At 29.9% G+C, this 22,241-nt stretch overlaps 2 protein-coding genes across 15 annotated transcripts; one reads left to right on the forward strand and one right to left on the reverse strand.

The window, feature by feature from the left end:
* The first annotated feature begins 8,163 nt into the window (after positions 1–8,163).
* LOC145129881 (synaptotagmin-4-like) lies at positions 8,164–11,174 on the forward strand. 14 transcript variants are annotated; one of them, XR_013717703.1, is made up of 8 exons: positions 8,164–8,749; positions 8,861–8,929; positions 9,004–9,612; positions 9,713–9,834; positions 9,953–10,154; positions 10,230–10,317; positions 10,396–10,612; positions 10,682–11,174. XR_013717703.1 is itself a non-coding variant. In XM_079064704.1 (7 exons), exons 1-4 carry the CDS (start codon positions 8,606–8,608, stop codon positions 10,010–10,012), a joined length of 447 nt encoding a protein of 148 aa, XP_078920830.1. In that variant the 5' UTR covers positions 8,167–8,605; the 3' UTR covers positions 10,013–10,154; positions 10,230–10,317; positions 10,396–10,612; positions 10,682–11,174. The 14 variants fall into 14 exon arrangements, 1 of the variants encoding a protein (XP_078920830.1); XR_013717704.1 differs by having other exon boundaries at positions 8,864–8,929; XR_013717710.1 differs by lacking the exon at positions 8,861–8,929 and having other exon boundaries at positions 8,166–8,749; positions 9,113–9,219; positions 9,332–9,612.
* Positions 11,175–13,302: 2,128 nt separating this feature from the next.
* LOC145133680 (uncharacterized) lies at positions 13,303–22,009 on the reverse strand. The gene is made up of 9 exons (XM_079068620.1): positions 21,896–22,009; positions 21,706–21,805; positions 21,501–21,602; positions 21,290–21,392; positions 21,094–21,177; positions 17,367–17,912; positions 17,139–17,279; positions 14,174–14,640; positions 13,303–14,073 (listed from the first exon to the last, which is right to left on the reverse strand). Exons 6-9 carry the CDS (start codon positions 17,896–17,898, stop codon positions 13,867–13,869), a joined length of 1,347 nt encoding a protein of 448 aa, XP_078924746.1. The 5' UTR covers positions 17,899–17,912; positions 21,094–21,177; positions 21,290–21,392; positions 21,501–21,602; positions 21,706–21,805; positions 21,896–22,009; the 3' UTR covers positions 13,303–13,866.
* Between the last annotated feature and the right edge of the window lie 232 nt (positions 22,010–22,241).

The raw sequence follows: 22,241 nt of genomic DNA on the forward strand, positions 1-22,241 counted from the left end.
TTGAGATATTTTTTTATAGGTGGAGATCGTTTGTGGGGTATTTGGGTTTTCATTCAAAATCGATGGGTTAAATAGATGATAGTAATTACAACGTCGGTGCACATGAATGGTGAGATTATCGAAACAATCTCCTTAATTTTTTTTAAAGAAAATACGATTGAGTATGTCGTTCCGGCACATCGTTCTCATGAAGTATTTTCATTTCCTTCAGATTTGAGATAATGACTATGCCAAGCAAAAATATATTTTAATCGTCAACTCATGTTTTATTTTGTTTAATGATATTAATTTTTTTATGTTATTTTATCATAGTTTTTTATTATGTCGGCTTTTTATAACTTTATATGAATTTTTTTTATACGTTCTCCCGCGTTTAACGCGTGTTATAATCTAGTATATTTTTAATATACATGTAATACGATTAAAAAAACGTGAGTTAGCATTTTAGGCTTTGTACAGGTAAATTCAAAATTGTCATATAGTAACATCATTTTTAGTTATATATACATTTTACTTTGTAAAATCTCCATTTTACTAAGTTGATTGGTAAAACAAATTAACACTTTTTCATTACAGTTATATTAAAATAATGAATATTTTTTATAGATTCCATAACGATATGGATTCAACTGACCCTAAACACATACGAAAACAAAGAAAATTATTTATGGATAATAGAAAATCCAAAGTTATGTCTATCATTGAAATTGGTAATTGTTTATCTGCAAGTAAAATTAATTTTATTGTCGTTTATTTTCTTAATTTATTTGTTCTTATAAAAATATTTTTTATATCGTATCAACTTTTCATATTCCGTAACCAATATATTTTCTTATTCATTATTGTTACTTTTATATAGCATATGTAGTTTATCGTCAGCAACATTTAAGATAATCAAATAATTCTACATATATTGTTAGTGACAAAATGTCAACCCAAATTATATATCATATGGATAGCAACATAAAAATTTCCAATCTACTTTCAATTTTAATATCATAAGTCCATTATCTAACGATGTTAAAGAGAAAAGAAAACTTAAAAATTATATTAGGATAACAAAAGATTATGTCCACCGCACCAAGCAATATTTCTTTTTTTATCATGTAATTTATTTGACTTTTCATCGGTAACTTTGTGTTACACATTTCTGGTTAGTTAATTGCTTAATTTATTATGTGTAGTTTTTTGTGAAATAACCAATACATATTTGTATTAAATATCTACTACAATAAATGAAAATAATTTTGCCACATATCAATTTCTAATGAGTTTTGACACATGTCAATTTATGGTTTTTTTTTTAATTTTTAAAATTAAAAAGTCACATAATACTTATACTTATATATGTAAACTATCAACTGTAATAAATATTATACTAAATTGCAATTAATATGTTTCTTATTTCAAAATTTTATTTTAAAAAATGATTATTATTTACATTTTAATATTTTATTTTTTTTAATCAACCCGTGTAATACACGGGTTTTACACCTAGTATCATATCATATCATATCATACTATATTATAAAGGAAGCATTTTTTCTTTCACCACATTCATTTGAAACTCCCATGACTTTTCAATTTCTTTCTAATAATAATTATAAATTAGTTAATAAGGTTAAATAAATATCAAACATAAATGTAATCATATATAAACTAAATTTCAATATTTAAATAATATTTTTATTTCTACATATAAAGTTATGTTTTTTAACTTTTAACATATCATACTTAATTTATTAGTTTTAATATATTATTAGATGTAAACCATTATCATTTTAAAAATACAATTTTGAAACAATTTGTATAAAATACTTATATTATTAATTTAAATATAACATGACAAGGTCAACTTAATTATAAATTTTACTTTAACTTAAACAACCCAAAAAAATATTTTATAAATAGTTAAGAGTGATAAATTGTAGTGTCTTGCTAATAATCATTATAAGTTGGTTAATAATGTTAAATAAATATTAAACCTAAAGTATAATCATAAATAAACTAAATTTCAATTTTGAAATAATATCTTTACTTCTACTTATAAAATTATGTATTTAACGTTTAACCTATTATACTTAATTTATTAGATTTAAAATGTTGTTGTATGTAAACCATTATCAATTTAAAGCTATAACTGTTGAACAGTTTGGACAAAATACTTAAATTGTTAATTTAAATATAACATTACAGTGTTAACTTAAATATAAATTTCAGTTCTACTTAAAAAACCAAAGAATATTTTATAAATAGTTAAAAGTGATAAATTGTAGTGATAAATGCAAAAATTAAATTGTAATCTCAATTTAACTAAAATATTACCTAAAGATATTTTTATAATCGTTAAAAGTTTTCAAATAAGTAACATAAAATTAATTAAAATAACAATAATTAAAAATAACTCTATATAAATGATTATATTGTTACATTTAAAATCGAAAAACAATGTTTGATGTCTTAAATAATTATAATGATAGAAATTAAAACATTAAGCAAATAAATTTAAAAAAACTAATTAACAATAACTATAACTATAACAACATTAAACCATATATTATATTTAATTTTATTCATGTCTAACTTGCAGGTAGAAGTTATTCAAACGATTGAGATTATGCAGTTATAATAGATGTATATATTATCATATACATAATTAAAAATAATCAATATATTATATCAATTTAGTATACAAATTATTATATCAAATTTAACAACAATGTTATTGTTATATTTATAAAAAAAAACATATATTTGTAAAAACTTTAGGTGTTTCTGCGCAACGCGCGGGCATTCGTCTAGTTCTTAATAAAAGAATCTTTAGACTGTCATGTGTCACCCTTTTAAACTACTATGTTGCCACGTGTCGTTCCTCCAACAGTTTACTCACTTTTTTTCCCGCCCATTACCTCATTCATCTACTCAACCATCATCTCCTCTAAATCAGCTCTTCAACTTATCATTCCCGGATTTATCGCCTAAAATCCATTAAATTCAAATTATTAGATAATCAATTTCCTTATATTATTTGACAACTAATAAACAAATATAGAATAACTTCCCTTATTTTTTGTGATAACATAACGTTTTTAATGATTGGTTATTTTAGAGGAAGAAAAAAAATATCATTTCCTTATTTTAAGATAATTACCAACTTACTATAACTATAATCGGAAATTTTCAATTTTCAATAGGAAAAAATACATTGACGAGAATATTGATTGAAGAGGCCGTATAAGAAAAACAATATTTGCCATTTTATACCCAAAAGTATACCTGCAATCAAAATCAAGTTTATTTTTCAAATTTCAAACACATTTAATCTATCATATCCATTAAAATCATCACTTATTTTTTGAATTTATTTATTTTATACCTAGATTGAATGTAAATTCCGCATTTAATCAACTAAACTTGGAATAAATCTTCCTTATTTTACTGAGGTGATGTTTGTTTTTTGTCTGCAGATCTGCGTGGCCTCTTCTGTCTGCACCGCGTAGACATTAACCTTCGCAGACTGTTTGTTTTTTTGAAGACTGCAGACCAAAAAATGTCTGCGCGCCCTCTTCTTGGCGCAAATGTGGACCAGAGTCTTCTAACATCTTCAGACATCTTTTAGCCTAAAAAAACACATATATCTTTATTTATTTTTAAGTTTTTTTTTTAATTTATATTTTTTCCAGCTTTATTAATGATAAACAATTTGAAAAAAAAATTACAAAACTTAAAAAATAAAACGTTCGACGATACAAACATGATATTTTTGACAAAATTATAAATAAAGATTTATTACAATAATAATCGTTGAAGTTGTTTATATAAATATGAACAAAAAATCATAATATATTCTTATATTTTTTTTGGCCAAATTTTGTAAAACATTATTTAATACAGTATCGTCAATTTCTCGAGAAAATATTTATGGTACGTTTTTAATGGATTTAATTGAAAAAATCGAAGTTTATTTCCATCCATTTATGTATCAAATTCTTTGATCCCTAATTATAATGTTTAGTTATAATTTTGCAACCAAAGTTGTTGGTTTTTATCAAATATATACGTTAATTCATACCATTTTTATTTTTAGTTTTTATACAATAATACATAAAAGTTGATCTAGATTTGTTAATTATTTATAACAAAGTCATAAAAATATTAAAAAATCACTTTGAAGTTTGAAAAAATCAGTTTATTTAGATTTAAGTTTATTTTAGTAACCCGCAGATGTTAAAAAAACAAACAGTCTTCTTTTTTCAGACTGTAGACGTTTGGTCCACCTCTTCTACTGCAGAGGTCTACAGATGTGGTCCGTAGACTACAGACATTTTGCCTTAGAAAAAACAAACAACACCTGAGTAAATTCTCATCCTTTTTATTACAGTTATAAAAGTCGAACTCCAAAAAAAACTTTACTATGTTTGTAATGTCAAATACCTTTGTCGTCTTTGTCTTTTGAGTAGATCAAAGTTGGACCTGTGGAAAATACATTCTTCATTCACAAGGAGTTCAATCCATCAGGTTAGTGTATAATCAACTTTTAAATTCTTTCTTTTTGTTTTCGTTTTTTTAATTCTTTTATAATCATAAAACAAGTGGTTTCATAAATGTAACAACGTAAATTTCCAAAATAATTTTTCATTTTTCAAACATAATAAAACTCATATAATATTCTCAAAATCTCATATATCAATGTCATCACCATAAACATATCCCAGAATCTCAACACTTAATCTTCTGCCAGTGTGTACTGATCATGTCGGCGCCTTCCCGCGATCCTCGCTGGTACCTGAAACACATAACACACAACACGGTAATCATAAATGCTTAGTGAGTTCCCCACAATACGACCTACAACTCATACGCCACTCGAGGCTATAGTACGACCCTCCGGTCGATGTGTCTCAGCGGGACCCTCCAGTCCCGTAGCTCGTTGGACCCTCTGGTCCGGTCATATCTCGTTGGACCCTTTGGTCCGGTCTGTATCATTGGACCCTTCGGTCCGGTCTGTATCGTTGGACCCTCCGGTCCGGTCTATATCGTTGGACCCTCCGGTCCGGTCTATACAACACATAGCACGCATATATCACATAGCACATAATCTCATACATACACATAGCACACAAGACCCTCCGGTCTACACATAGATACCATTCTAGGTAATGTATAGTGAGAAGACTCACCTCGGGTAACTCGGTAAATCTCGAACTCGGAAAAAATCTGGTCTAGCCCCCGCCTAATCACATGGAATAAGCACTCTAATCAATACAACCCTCAAGGCTAGACTAATCCCTCTCTTAGCACTCTCAGAAGGGTAAAAGACCATTTTATCCCTCTCATGGCTCAAAGACCCTAACATTGACCAAACCCTAAAAGTCAACAAAAGTCAATGGTCAAACTTTGACCAGACTCGTCGAGTGCACTCGTGTGACTCGGCGAGTACATGTGTGTCCTCTTCGCCCCTGGTCCTCACTCGACTCGCTGAGTCAACCCTACACTCAACGGGTTATCACAGGTCGCGAATCGCGGGGCAACCCGACTCGACTCGTCGAGTCCCTTATGGGCTCGGCGAGTCCCTCCCATGAAAACACTCAAACGATCTTTTGAGGTCAGATCTGCTTCACCAACCAGTAGATCCAACCTTCTAACACTCGAAAGTCACGTAAAGGTTTAAACTTTACGTTCATGCAATGCATATAAGACCAAAAATGGAGAAATAACCTTTAAAATGGGGTTCTACTCTCAAGGCTCACATGAAACCTCATAAAGCTGGAAGCTTGGGACCTTTTGGACCTCTCAAGGTCCAGATCTATCATCTATACCCAAAGGGACCTCATATGCTTCACAATCTAACTCAAAATTGTGCAAAGGAAACCCTAGTTTCAAGGAATCTATCAAATACACGAAATGGGAAGGAACTTGTACCTCAAAACGTGAATCTCGGTGTGAACAACGCAGATCCAACCTCCCCAACCGATCTAGCTTGGATTTTCCCACTCCTTCTTGCAAGATCACACCAAAGGATGAAGAATTAGCCTCCAAAATGCTCTCTAAGCTCTCTTTTCTCTCTAGGGTTTTCACAGGGGAGTAGTGGCCGCAAATGACGGCCATAAGGGCCTTTAAATAGGGCTCAAGCCCTGAGATTTAGGGTTTCACTTTACAGCGCGGACTCGCCGAGTCCACGCATCGACTCGTCGAGTCCCTCATTAATCCAGACAAGAATTCGCGATCCTACTCGGCGAGTCTGAGCGCCTACTCGCCGAGTCCCTCCCTAAAACTCAAGATAATTACTTAAAATAAGATACCTGGGAATCCGGATGTTACAATAAATTTGAGATACATCCCCATTTTTTTTTTTTTTTATAAATGTTATTTTCTTATGAGTTATGCAAATGTTCATAAATTAAACGAATGAACCATTTGTTCATGCGTTTAATTAACTAAATTGCTATAATTTGTGTTTTTGCGTGATAAAATACCATAAAATACACTACTAGAAAAAATACTTTCCTTGACAGACGAATTACGATGTACAATAGTTTTATGACAGACATAAAAATGTATGTCATTAAAGTCTGTCATATTTCATAAAATATAAATGATCTATGACGGACAAAACTGTTTGTCATACATTTATGTCGTATGTTAATTTGTTAAATTTTAAATAAAAAAGAAACAAGGAGCATTTTAATGTATGAATTGATTTGTTTTTTTATGAGTTATAGGATATGGAAAAAAACATTTTATATATATATATATATATATATATATATATATATATATATATATATATATATAGGGTTAGGTTATTGTGTTGTAACTATCTATTGTGTGCATGTAGGGTTGATTCTGGACTAATCATTTTAGTTATTTTAAGAAAGCAATTAATGCATATTATATGTTGAAGATATAATGAGTATTAATTAAATCTTCAGTATTTAATATGCATTAATTACTATCTTAAAATAAGTAAAATGATTGGTCCAGAATCAATTATACATACACATAATAGATAGTAGAAACATTTGAACCTAACTCTATATATATATATATATATATATATATATATATATATATATATATATATATATATATATATATATATAATAGTATATTACTTTAATTCCTAACATACTTAAGAACATTTTACTTCTTTTGTTTCATATATATATATATATATATATATATATATATATATATATATATATAATAGTATATTACTTTAATTCCTAACATACTTAAGAACAGTTTACTTCTTTTGTTTCATATTTTGACACATTACTTTGCTTCCTTCCATAATTTGTCCATGTTTTTTGGTTTTTGATATTTTGATCACCTTATTTTGCTCGGTTGCTATAATTTGTCCGTGTTTTATTGTGTTTATATTTTGACCAAATTACTTTGCTCCCTTGCCATAATTTGTCCATGTTTTTTAGTTGTAGATATTTTGATCACCTTATTTTATTCCGTTGCTATAATTTGTCCCTGTTTTATATTGTTTACATTATTTTCACTTTTGGTTCAACAGGCACCAATGTTTTAAAACCCGGGTCGACCCGGCCGGTTCAACCGGTTGGACCGTGACCTGGGGTAGAAGGCGGGTCAATTGAGAACAGTTTTTTGTAAAAATACGGACCGGATCGAACCGACCGGTTTTCCCCTAAACCGCGATCGAATCGTTTGTGTTGAATCGGTTAAAACCGAATTGACCCGTTTTAATAGGGTTTGGATACAAATACGGACCAGATTGACCCGTTTTAAATTGATCAATGACATGGTTTGATATGTTTTTCAATGTTTAAACTTTGTGGACATCAAATTATTGGTTTTATATGTCTATGTATTATGCAGGAAAGTAAAAATATATGAAATTAGAAAAACACCATAAACCGGGTTGACCCGTGAACCGGTCATCACACTGGGATAACTAAAAACCTGGGTTTTAAAACATTGACCGGCACAGATGTGTCACTTCCCTATTTTTCCTTTGTTTGCCACGTTACTCGTTTCTCTCTGATCGATACTCATTTTGTATAACCGGATTAAGTGAGGGTGTATTTTGCTCATTTTATAAATGCAAAATGATTTTAGGGATTTTATAAAAGGAAATCTCATGGAGGGACTGTATTTGTTTAAAAGACTAAACTAAGGAAAATTTAGGGCTTTTAATTGCCCTTGTCTTCAACGATCGGGAAAGAAAAGGGGCATACAAACGGACGAGCTTATGAACGATCATAGTGAGGGGGAAAACACGAAGGAAACACGAAAAATGGGAGGGGTTCGATGGTTCTTCAACAATCGGTAGGGTGGGCGTCGTTAGAGGCCGTCGTAGGTGTCTGGCTCGACCGGGGAAGAGAGGAGAGGGAAGGATTGCAGCGGCTAATCCGGAAGCCCTAACCGATCGCGAAGAGGGAGAAGGGACGAAGGCAGCGAGGCCTTCTCTTTCTCGTCTAGCGATTTCAGACCCATCGCACTCGAGTGGCGAGCTCCGGTGGTCGACTAGACCGAAGAAGGACGTGGGCAGAAGCAGTGACACTGCTTTGGGGTTGGCGAACGGGAGTGAGAAGCGAGGGCAAAGGAGGTATTGGTCCTTGGGTCGGTCGCAAAGATGAAGAGGCGTTTGGTCGACGAGAAGGAGGACACTTGGCCTGATGGAGCAAGGCAAGTGGAAACAGAAGCACCGATGGGGGTTTTGGCAGTGGTGCTCGATAGAAGAAGAAGAACGAAGCTGCGGTGGTTCACGAAGAGACAGGTAATTGTATGGGGCTGCTTCTACAGCTCCTTCGTTCTTTCTTTTCTCTTATTTTTTGTTAATTTTGATGGAAATCGATGGGGTTTTTGGATTGACTTTATTGTTTAACAGTAGTGGATATAACCTAAGTGGGTGTTTGGGTTCCTTGAAATCGACAGTAAGAAGATGAAGAATACATGTGTATGCGTTTGATATTTGGTTTTAGTTTGACAGGGAAGGAAACAAAAACGTGATGTTGTTGTTTCTGTTTGCAGGTATACCCTAGAACAAGAACAAAGTGTTCTTGTGTTCTTGGCTGAAATCAGTGAGAAAGAAAGAATTTTGGATGTTTAGGTTTATTGTTTGTGTTTTGGTATTTGACAGGGAAGATGAAGAACGAAATGATGGATGCAAGCTGTTTTGTTCGATTCTTACAGTTTTAGTATTTCTTTTTGGTGTGGGTTAGTATAAACTGAAATTAGAAGCAACATGTGGGTAAAGTGATTTATTACACTTCAAATAAATGAAAGTGATTTTTTTTCTTACAGTTTTAGTATTTCTTGCTTATGTACTTTCTCTCCACTTTCTTTTTATCTTCTTCAGGGACTGAATATTCTGCTTAATCTTTCAGTTGACCTGGCTTAATGTTCATCTTACAAAGACTGGCCCTCTATGTTGATGAGGCCAGTTTTAAATTTTAAACCCCTCTATTCACCATCATTATGGTAATATGCTTATCATGTGTTTTTGGATTGTCTCGTAGGCAGCATCTGAGCTTATAAAGGCTAATTTGGAGCCAACTCTTGAACAATACAGACCAATGGTGTTGTCCTCTTTGTCATTTTCCAAGTTTACCCTCGGCACGGTGGCCCCTCAGTTTATAGGTTAGGCTAATTGATAGTATTACCATTTGCATTTATCCTTTCATAGTAAGAAGATTCCACATAACTTGAATCTTAATTATCAATTGTTTATATTGTTTAGGAGTTTCTACTGTTGAAGATGGAGGTGAAGGAATAACTATGGAGTTGGAAATGAATTGGGATGGAAACCCTAGTATAATACTTGATATCAAGACTAGACTAGGAGTTGGATTGCCTGTGCAGGTAATTCAATTTGCCTAGCTATCAAGGGTTATTATTGGAATTTGGAAAATAATTGGCTTCAACTTTGTTTACTATTAACAAACCATATTCTTTAATCTTAATCTCTTTTGTTGTTCAGGTGAAGAATATTGCATTCATTAGGGTTTCTAGGTTGATTTTTAAGCAAATAATAAGATGATCATGATCATAAATTTTCTGATTATTGATGGTTAAAATAACCAAATTTGGAACAACATGCGAAATGAACTCTGAAACTGGTGAACTGTTAAAAGAAATGAAAATCTCAAAGAAACTTATCTCTTCATCTGTATATTTTTCTGGTGAGTCTTCCCAACACATGGTCCTTAAATTGTCTTGACCTTTTTCTTCTAACGTTTGTTTTCTTGTAATGATAGATGATAAAATATTAGCTGCATCAAATACCAAGATCAAGTTCTCATCTTAGATGATGGAGAATAACTATTTAAGTTTTCCACAGATGTTGTATGTTCCTACCTTTTATATGTACATTTTTAAAGTGATTATTGCAGTTCTGATGATTTTTTTTTTGACTTTTATCAGGGTCCTGTGAAGCATATGCATATGTTGGATGATACAAATACCATAATTACCTATGTATTTGGTGACAACAATCTGCACATGTGGAAAAATGGATCAAGTCAACAACCATTAGCTGCAAGAAGTTATGATTGACATATCAAATGCTGCAAAAGATTTGATTGATCAAGAAGTTTCGGCTTTTTATCGAAATCCCGATAATACCCTTTACATATAAAATGTGTGTGTGTGTGTGTTTGTGTGTTTTAGAGTGATATGAAATTACTAAAATACCCTTGGTTAATTTTAGGGTTGGAAGGTTTGGATGCCGGCTTAGCATCGGTGTTGGAATCGATGGAATTCTGTTTGAAGTTGCGGGGTTCGGAAGCTTGTGTTTTGGAGGACTTAGCAAAAGCTATCAATCTGGTGCATATCAGGAAGGATCTTGTGGAAAGTGGTCACGCGTTGCTAAACCATGCTTATCACAATCAACAAGAATACGAAATGAATGAGGGTGGAACTGGAATCCGTGATTCCGACAGAATTGGAATATGTGATTCCATTCCGATGCCAAATAAATGGAGTTCAATTCTATCCGAAGGTGGAACCAGACTCAGTGATTCCGACAGAATTGGAATCAGTGAGTCCGACGGAAGCAAAACCTTACAAAAACTTCAAATGAAAACTAAAATTGCAAGAGAACCTTTTGACATTATGGTTAGTGTAATGGAATGTATTTTTGTATATGTATGATATCTTATTTTGCATTATTGGACATTAAATGTGTAATTTATTTTGTTTAATATTTGGTACAAATTTAGAATATATATATATATATATATATATATATATATATATATATATATATATATATAACCATGAATGTTACGAATTCCGACATACAAAGCCAATCGTAAATGTATGTCGAAAACGTGTGTCGTGTATGTATGTCATAATTGTGGGTCATAAAGGTCTGTCGTAAAATTTATGACAGACCAAATGCCTGTCATTATCCTTTATGACATGACTTTCAATGACAGACATTTTTCTGTCATGGATAGGCATTTACGACAGAGGAAAGCCTTTTTTCTAGTAGCGTATTTAGGGTTATTTCCATAAAAGACCCTATATTTTGACTTTTTTTCTTTTTAGACCTAAAACTTTTTTGTTTTCCGAAAAAAACTCAACTTTTACATGTTACTTGTTATTTTAGACCCTAACAGGTCACCTAAAGGGAAATTAAGTATTTGTATTTCATAAAAGACCCTATATTTTGTATTTTTTTTCCAGTTTAGACCTAAAATGTTTTTTATTTCAAGACTATTTGTATAAAAACATGATTATATTCTTTTAGTTTAAACATAAACATCGATTTAAACAATGTAATTATTATGCTTACATTTATTTATGATTGGACAATTCTTTGTCCACGTATATTTAAAAAAAAAGTAGTTGTAAAAACTATTTCTTCACTACACCAAGTTCATGTAGCTTAATTTCGTGAGGGCATAAAAACATAATTATATTCTTTTAGTTTAAATAATAGACAACAATTTAACTTTTGCATCTTTTGGCATCATATTTATTTACGCATGAAACATTTTTTTTAAACCATTACACATACAACGATTTAACTTTTGCATCAATTTATGCTCAAATGGTTTCATTCCCATAATATAGTTTTATGTATTTATATGTGATGTTAACATTTTTTAAGAATGTCTTAAACTTGAATCTGATATATCTAAACAAAACTATTACGAATGTTTAGGATTAATATTTTTATGTATGTATTTGATATAATTATAAAATATTATTCAATAATGGCAAGGCCGGTCCTGAAGATGTATATATCCTCAAATACGCAGGACGAGTCAGAGAAAAATGACCCCTATCACTATTATAAGTTTTTATTTTTAAATAAATGTATATATATAATATATAATAAAAAAAATTGGGTCATGTGCAGCTGCCTACTTTGCCCCCCTCAACGCCCCCCCCCCCCCCCATGAATAATGGGCTAATGCTACAAAATATTCTATGGCTTTGCTTTAGGAGTATGATAGTGAGTGCATTTGTTAACTGTTCTAAAAAAATTGATTAAAAAATTCGACCAAAAAAATAATATAGAAAAGGGAGAGAGAGAAATATGTCAAAACTCACCAAATAAGTATAATAGACAAACTAAAAAAATTTATTTTGTATACAGTTTATTAAATTACGTGGTATGTATTTTTTTCTACAAATAAAAAAAGTTGTTATTATGCTAAAAGATTCTTCCTAGTCATGTATTATCCATGTTACCAAAAATATCAAATTAACATCAAACTTTTTATTAGCGGTAATAATAACAATTTTTATAAACAATATATCAGGTTTAATGATATAATATATATATCCAAGATAAAGTATAATTATATCTTTTACACAAAAATAAAATTTTGCAATTCTTCTAGGTTATATTCGCTCAAAAGATAATAGATTAGATAACATTTTTTAGTTTATACATGTATACTTTCTTTTTTGGTGTAGTCAAGAAGTACCTTATATATTTGGTTTTGAAGATTATAACAATTTTAAAGTTGAGTTTATTTTGGAAAAAAATACATTTTAGGTCTAAAATGAAAAAAATTATAAAATATAGGGTCTTTTATGAAAAAAATACCTAATTTACCTGTTGGTTACCTGCTATGTCTGAAATAACAAATAACAGGTAAAAATTGGGTCTTTTTCGGAAAATAAAAAAGTTCTAGGTCTAAAAAGAAAAAAAGTCAAAATATAAGGTCTTTTATAAAAATAACCGTGTATTTATGTTGTACTTCTATTGTTTATCATGCATCCAAGTATTCACTTAATCGTCCAATGATCAAATCGTATACCATCAATTAATTCTGTTGTTAGCCATCAACTTAAATGTAATAGTGGCTGTAAAATCCAAAACAAATCTAACAACAAAACATACAAATTTAAAACGTGAATTGTCTAAGAGCATTAGCAAACAAAAACATAAAATCCAAAACAAATCAAAACATTAAAAATCGCCACCAATTACGAACTCTTTGCCACCAATTACGAACTCTTTGCGACACCGGCTTTTTAGGGTAAAGCGTACCTAACTTGGGATTGAAAAGATAGGTAGGTTTATAGGTAGTCAAGAGAATATCCCACCAAATAGGAAACTGGAAAACACCGAATATCATCACAGGTGAGCAGGCACCAAGACCAAGACTGATAGGAACCCACGTCAAACCTTTGCGATAAAGAACTATGCAACAGGCAGCATAGGCAGCCATCAGACACAGGAATGAAAAGAAAAGTCCTATGAGACCAGCTATAAACTTTATAGGAAGTAGATGCACGTAGTCTTTCAGACGAGAGCGGGATGTGATTATCGAAAGAAACACCAGAAAAGAGCATGATGAACTTAGTAAAGAAAAGCCATTCGTTATAAGGAATACTAAAAAGAAAGGCTCCGCCATAAAGATCGGGAAGCCATTATCCTGCCGATAACCACCCGGGGGGGGTTAATACTGCTGCAAATGAGATCGTGACAATAAGGGCCGTTGCGACCATTCCATGTTTTATCCAACTGAGAGCTTTTGATGATAAATCTTTGGTGTTTTCCAGGAACAACTCCTGAGCTGTTTTACCGTCAGTGTTCCTAGCACCCCTTAGACGGGGTGACAACATCCTCTCTACTTCCTGCATGCGTTATATATAACAAAACTCATATATCATTAATATATTTATATTATGCACGGATATAATCGTATAAAAAGTCTTATTACGAAATCAAACATACCTGGATCCAAAGATATTCTTTTTGGAGCAACAAAAATGATCGGGTGGTGCTTTCCAGTTCGGCCCTTTTTGATGTCATTCCGACCAGGTGGAGTAGAGTATTACCATGGTTGTCCACCTCATTTGATCCAAACCTTTTGGACTCCACTTCATAAAACAGAACATTGTACAGGTCCAGTTGTCGATGCATTACTGCCACGTGGAAGATGGTGTGTCCATCTTCATTTCTCTTTGTCAGTACCTCTGGGTATGTCCGGATAATGTGCAATAAAAACTCAGTATTCCCAATCCTAGCCGCTTCAAAAATGCAGTTGTATGCGGGTAGATTATTAGGTCCCAGAAGTAATGAATCAACATCCCTCCTATCAAATGAATCAGTAGCCCCTACAACGCTTGTCAGTATGCTAGAGGCTTTTTTAGCCTCTTCTTCTGATTCATTTGGCCCCATGATATTTGATACTCCTAAAACTATAATAATAATAAAAAAAATTAATTGGATTTAGAAACCAACCCCAGTACTTTGAATTACGTTGGTCATTATTAGACTTATATGTTAATAACTTTATATTTTGTATTTTTTTTGGAATTAAAACTCATCTTTAATTTATTTTTATATAAATATCTTATTTTTTTCATTTTATTTTTAAAAAAACCCTCAACTTTGTTTTTTTTTGAAAAAAAAACCCTCAACCTTCTAATATTTGCGAATAAATCCTTAATTTTTTTTAGTTTTGCCTGAAATATAAAAAAAAAAAACCTCACATTTTACAACTTCTTTTTGGAGAAAAATGACTAAAATGGCTATATAATAAAAAATGGAAAAATGCAAGGATTTTTTTCATGAAAATAAATAAAGTTGAGGTTTAATCCGAAAAAAAAACACAAAATATGAGGTCTTTTATGAAATTAACCCTAGAGTTATTAGAAGTATTAGACAATTTTTATAATAAAGGAAAATCTACTATAAAGTCCTTACATTTTGACCTTATTTTTGACCTCATATTCAATTAAGTCCTTATATATTTTTTTCCGATTAAGTACCGAATACCGATAATTGTATTCACTTTAACCATTTTTCCCGGTTTAAAGGTCATCCCATTTTCAAAATTTATACTTTTGGCGGAGACCTTAAACTTTATTACAAATTTGATCTAAAATTTACACTTTTGGCCCAAATTTCAAAATTTTGTTACAAATTCATCCTAAATTTAGTTTTTTTACATATTTTTTTTCAGAATTTTGTTTCAAATATGTTATTTTTGCTTTATAAAATCAAATTTATACAAAAAAAAACATATTTTCACATAAAAACCTTTTTTTTCTATATTAAAACCTTTTAAAAAAACACTTTCGTTAAAAAAAGTTTTTATATGTGAAAAATATATTTTTTTTATAGATTTGGTCCAAAAGGTTTTTTGCATAGAAGGTTTGTAAAAATATGTTTTCTATACTAAAAAACATATTTTCACATAAAAACCTTTTTTTTTAAAAAAAAACATTTTTTCAAATTAAAAAACCTATGTTCGCATAAAAAACCAAGATATTTACAAAAATAACTTTTGACATGTTGTTCGTTTTCGAATTATATAGATTCACAAGCAAAAATATATTTTAAAAAACCAAGATATTTACTCGATTAAAAATAGTTTTTTTTTCAAAAATATTTATTAATTTTTTTTTTGTCATACAACTATTTATACTCTTTAAAAAAGTTATTTAAATAACAATGTTTAGTAATATATCTTTTATTTAGTTATTAATTTACACATATTAATTAATAAAATACATAACGACCATCCATTTGTTAATAATAATATGTTTTATATTTTTTACTTTTTAAGCAAAATCTAGTAAACATAACCAATTTCAAAGTTTTCTCTTATTATTCAACCAAAATTTTCTATTTTGTTTTTTAATATTGTAATATAAACCAGCAAATAAAAGTAAAAAATTATAAAACAAAAACTAATAATATTAATGACAATAAATATAATGATGGTAATAAAATAGTATGCGATCATTGTTTCTTGCTTATCTTTTTTGTAATATTTTAACATATTTTTCAAATATAAAAACCTTATTTAGGAAAAATGTTTTTAAAAAAGGTTTTATATAGAAAAAAAAGGCTTTTTATGTGAAAATATGTTTTTTTTGTATAAATATGATTTTATAAAGCAAAAATAACAAGATCAAAACAAAAGTTTGAATATATATATATATATATATATATATATATATATATATATATATATATATATATATAGGATGAATTTATAACAAAATTTTAAAATTTGAGCCAAAAGTGTAAATTTTAGACCAAATTTTTAATAAAATTTAAAATTTAGGCCAAAAGTATAAATTTTGAAAGTGAATGATAACTGAAAAAAATAATTAAAATGAATACAATTACCAGTATTAATGACTTAATCAGAAAAAAATACATACTTAATTGAATATGAGGTCAAAATATAATGATCTTATAGTAGATTTTCTTATAAAAAATAAATAGTTATGTCAATCAAATGAGGGAAAATTTCGTCCTTGTGAACTCTTCAATGTCCTTATAAACTTTTTTAATATTACGTGTATATCGTAAAAGTATATAATTTTGAATATTAGATAAAAAAATTTAATAAAAAATTAATTTAATTCTAAATAAAATATGATTTTGGATAAAAGTGTAATTTTTAAAGTTTTAGATGGATATACCTGCAATATTAAAGTTTATAAGGATATTGAAGTTTAGTATTTACAATGACATGAATGAAGTTTTCCCTAAATTAAATGACAGTTATGGTATCTATTAAATGAGAAATTAAATATCCTCCTATTTATTCTTTCTATCCATCTTGCTATCACTTTTAGATCATTGTAATAAAAAAATTTAATTTGACAAGTGCCACAATCTTAAGTGTGTAGGAAGATGGTAGGTCTACAAAATAAAAAATGAATAGGAATATACTTACTCCAACTTATGCAAATCAAAATCATATTCTTTTCCTTCTGGTTGAGGGCGTCAGTCTTTCCGGCCAAAACACGGATGATATCTCCACAAACAACAGGATGTAACCAATCAATGTTTGCATCCATAATGGTTCTAGCCATGCCTACAAATAGAGTTTAATAATCAAAATCAACAAAAATTACATTACAAAGCAAAATGATATCCAAATTAAATTTAATGTCAGACTTACCAAACATATCATTTTCTACGCAGCTTACGAGAATGTTATTTCGAATGTTTGATGTCCACACTGCACCTGATCTCATACCGAGAGATGCTAGATAGAGAAATCGCGTCATTTCCCGATTTCCACACTCAGCGCTTCGTGTTATTGGATACATGCCAGGAACTTTAGGAATAGTCAGCAATGCTTGGCATCTTTCTAACATTGATCTTGCGATTTCTTTGCTTCCATGTGACGCAGCTATGTACAAAGCTGTCTCTCCATTTCTGTTTACTAATCTGAAGTCTTCGTCTCTCATCAGGCGTACTAAGTTGTTTACAAAGACCTCAGTGTCTTTGTTAACAACTGAAGAAGCTGAAACCATTAAAGGAGTCTCAAGACTAGCTGTAATAGCTAGTCTCACTGCGTCTGGGTTATGTGCAAAGATGCGCCCAGCACTGCTCCAGTCACAGAGGACACACGCCCTGTATAAGGGAACCGCGATTGCCTGATATTCGCCTCTATTACCTTCGAGTAGGGTAGGTGCGGGATGATTCATTGTTTATGAGATGCCTGTATACAAAATCAAATGTCATAAACACAACACAGAAACAATAATTCAAAAACAAGTTTCTAGTTTCCTTTAGTTCAATGTCAACTAGTTTGCAGGTTAATGAGTTTTGATACATTTGACCCACAAACAGAAATCCAATCAACTTCTAAACCACATGCATAGCATAGGAGTATTATTGTAAAGTGCTATAAGAAACAAGACATAAAATAAAGTTGAAAAAAAGATCAAAGGCGATGTATACTGCATAATATAACTAATAACTGTCTACATACACAAACAAGCCCTTTCAAGATATATGTACATATTTGTTATTCTTATTACTTAGGACAATGTACTTTGAATCTATCAATTATAGGAGTGAAAATTGATTTATATTTAAATGGCATTGCTATAACCACAGATTTTTAATATACAATTTTGTAAAAAGAAGAAATGAAAGTATGTGCTGTAATAAAAAAATGGAAGTGGATGTTTCTTTATATAACCCTTTTCTTAGGGAGATGATATTTCCACTTATCAATTAGATGTCCACTTAAAATAAATTTGTTTTTACATTTTTACCCTTATTTTGAAATTTACAAAATATGATGAGATATAATTAATCCGCCTCTTATCCTTAGCAAATTTAAGCGTTTCCTTTATTTAACACTTACCAAAATTAATTTGTTTCTAACTTTTTTATCTTTATTTGTCCTTACAAAAATTAGTTTGTTTTCTTATTTATTTATCAAACAAACCCGCTAAGTGGTATCTTTAATTCGATCAATCCATTTAAACTTTTTAATTTGAATGTAAAATCTAATAAAATTTAATTTATCACAATAAAATGTTCAAACTAATAGATATTAAATCAAAATAAGATGTTCAACGAAAATATTCAAATCATAATAACGTTAAAAAAGTTTGACGATAAAAAAACATTCACATTACACCAATTACATATTGCCACTTATAATTTAAATCAAATAAGTTGCTACATTTTATTATTCATTTGGAAGACACAAGTAAATGAAAGATTGTGTGTTTGTGATGATTTTACAACCTCAAATCTTCAAGGTATGGTGTGCTAGTTTTTTTTTTTTTTTTTTATATTGTAGGTATAACTTTTGATTGGTGAATCATTGGCTCAAAAAATATATTAAATTCAGTCAAAAGTTTAGTAATCATTCATTTATTCGTGTCTTCCAAATGAACTATGAAGTGTCTAAGAGCAACTTATTTGATTTAAACGCATATTTAATTTTTTTTAAGTGATAATGTGTAAATGGAGTACAATGAATGTTTTTTATACATGATTTTTTTTTAATTATTGTGATTTGAATTTTTTTTTAGATAATATTTTAGTGGCTAATATTTTCTTGTGATTTGACATATATTAATTTAAACATTTTATTGTGATATACATTTATATGGAACAAATTATTTTTTTGTTATATATTATTGTAATATGTATAGATAAATAAGAAAACAAATTAACATTTGTTAGATTTTATAATTAGATGATAAATAAGAAAAAAAAAATAGACTTGCGCCTGTTTAAGAAAACAAATAAATGGGTTGGTTTGATTAATAAATAAAGAAACAAAATAATTTTTCTAAGTGGTAAATAATGGAGAAAAAGGAAACTTTTAAATGTGTTCATAGAAACTGCAAATATAGCCCATTTATATCTCTTAATGTTTTTGTAAGATTTAAGTAAGGATAAAGTTGTCAAATCATATTTATTTTAAGTGGAAGAATCAAATAAGCATGGAAATATCACTTCTCTTTTTTTTAATTTATTTTCTTATTTGAAGGAGGTGGCCCCACACCAGGATACATATGACAGTTCAAATTTGTAGCTACGGCATAGTGAAGGAATAGAATAAAGTATTACAATCAAATTAAGAATTCATGTTTGTGTTTGTCACACATAGGAATGGAATAGAACATTTCTAATAGAATGTGATTCCTTTTCCCAGGCTATATTCATTCCACATGGGAGCGTTTCTTTTTTTTTTATCCCTTAATCATATACAATTAATAATAAACTATAAAGAAAGAATTGGGTATATGTCCTTATTAACAATCAAAATATCGTATTTACTCAACTTAAAATTTAAATATTATATTTACCCTTATTAATTTCTAAAATATCATATTTATCCAAATTCTTTTTTTAAATATTTTTTAAAAACTTTTAATTAGTTTTTATATTTTATAATCATTTTAATTTATAAAAATATCTCAATGGACCAACTTGCCCTTCAATATTAAAGTCCCTTTGCAATGACTTGGATTGACAAAATTACTCCCTAATCGCTTTACTCTTCTTGAATCGTGGATATGACATGTTGCTAAAACAACTAATTGTATAAATAGAATGTGTGATGATGTCATTCACACCCTCAAAGATTCACTTGTGTTCTTGATTTTTTAATGGAATACAACCACTACAATTTTGAAGAAAATATCAAATGACACAAAGATGAGATATGTAGTCAATTTTATTGATTTTTAGCAATTTAAATCTATGAGATTAAAGAAGGTTAAGAGCAACGTGGTCAATCCAATTTAGTCAAAAAAGGTTTTCGATATTTAAGAGTAATTTGGTAAACTTGATTTTATTTTATTAATTAAAATGATTATATAACATGAAATATGATTATAAGATTTAAAAAGAAGTTTAAAAAAAGAAATTGGGTAAATACAATATTTTTTAATTAAGAAGTGTAGATATGATGTTTAGATTTTATACTAAAGTAAATAAAATATGATATTTCAAAACTTAACAAGGACATACGAAATTATCTCTTGTAAAGAAATTATGAACTACTTTTCTACTTATATAATCTTCGATAACAATAACATTTTTTTTTAAGTTTCAAAACTTCAATTAAATTTTTTGTTAATTTCCGAAACAGCTAAATATATTTATGCATTATAATTCTATTTTAAGCATGTAAAGTAGTCAAAATCCGCTAGTCAAAAACTCGAAATTGTATACCTAGACCTAGCCACTGCAACCAACGGGTTGATGCATGATCAAGACTTCACAGATTTTAACCAAATTTGATAAAATATCCCCTAAATTTGATAAATGATCAACGAAATCTGAATTGAATCAACACAGATATCCCCTGTAACAGTGGATACATAATGACTTCAATACCAAAAGAACAAAGTAACGAAATATAATACCTCAAGGGTAATAGCAAATCTCAGATGAGCAAGAGGACTAATGAGAGGAGCAAGCACCAAAACAATTCAACTATCTCGATTTCACTGCAAATCAACATTAATGGAAATGGATCAACTCACCGATCCCTCTGTTACACTCAAACATGAAAGCTGACATCAATAAATAAATAAATAAAACCGGAAATGGAGTGAGTACCTAAAGGCTGAGAGGATTGAAGATGAAGAAGAACACGATGAAGCAGGGAGAAGAAGATGAAACACAGAAACAATTCAGGTGTGAAGACAAACTCTCGATTTCCCTGTAAATCAACATTAATTGAAATAGATAGCTCACATATCCCTCTATTACACTTAAACATGAAAGCCGACATCAATAAATGAATAAAAACCAGAAATGGAGTGAGTACCTGAAGGCTGAGTGGATTGAAGATGAAGAAGAACGTGATGAACCAGGGAGAAGACGATGAAACGCATTGATAATTCAGGTGTGAAGATATCTCTCGATCTCACTGCAAATCAACATTGATTAAAATGGATCAATTCACAGATCCCTATATTACACTCAAACGTGGAAGCTAACACCAATAAATAAACCGGAAATGGAGTAAATACCTGAAGGCTGATAGAGTGAAGACAAAGAACAACATGATCCAGGGAGAAAGAAGATGAAATGCAGAGACAAATCAGGTGTGAAGATAAACTGTTCGATTCACTGCATATCAACATCAATGGATATAAGATCCCCTCTATTACACTCATGATAGAAGCAAACACCGATAAAAAAATGGAGAGGAGTGCATACCTGAAAGATGAGTAGAGGAGTGAGACGAAGAAGGAGATGATGAAGGAGGGAGAAGAAGACGACGAAATGGAGACACGATTTTTGGGTGTGGGAGTGTGCTCTGCTGGGAATAACTGACATAGGCGGGAGAAAGGAGGGATGTAAGAACCCAAATAAAAAAAAACGATATTATATTTGTTAAAGGTCAAAATAATATAAAAAATCATATTGAATGGAATAGTGCTCGTAATTCACTTTATAATTGCAAATTGTTGTGTACCAACAAACTTTATCTCTTATGGTCTTGAACTTGTTTTGTAGCTTTAAACAATTGGTTCGTTCTTGCTTTTCTTATTTTATTTTTAAA

Source organism: Lactuca virosa, chromosome 8 (genome assembly GCF_052849685.1).
Source record: "Lactuca virosa cultivar CGN04683 chromosome 8, Lactuca_virosa_CGN04683_v6, whole genome shotgun sequence".
Taxonomy (NCBI): Eukaryota; Viridiplantae; Streptophyta; class Magnoliopsida; order Asterales; family Asteraceae; genus Lactuca; species Lactuca virosa.

Bases quoted from the DNA above. Each gene is read 5' to 3' on its own strand.
- LOC145129881 (XM_079064704.1), top strand. From the start codon at position 8,606: ATGAAGAGGCGTTTGGTCGACGAGAAGGAGGACACTTGGCCTGATGGA. The intron at 9,613-9,712 runs GTTAGGCTAATT...TATATTGTTTAG, and splicing joins GGTGGCCCCTCAGTTTATAG to GAGTTTCTACTGTTGAAGAT. The intron at 9,835-9,952 runs GTAATTCAATTT...TTTGTTGTTCAG, and splicing joins GAGTTGGATTGCCTGTGCAG to GTGAAGAATATTGCATTCAT.
- LOC145133680 (XM_079068620.1), bottom strand. From the start codon at position 17,898: ATGAATCATCCCGCACCTACCCTACTCGAAGGTAATAGAGGCGAATAT. The intron at 17,280-17,366 runs GTAAGTCTGACA...CTCTATTTGTAG, and splicing joins CGTAGAAAATGATATGTTTG to GCATGGCTAGAACCATTATG. The intron at 14,641-17,138 runs GTAAGTATATTC...TTATTATTATAG, and splicing joins TTTGATTTGCATAAGTTGGA to TTTTAGGAGTATCAAATATC.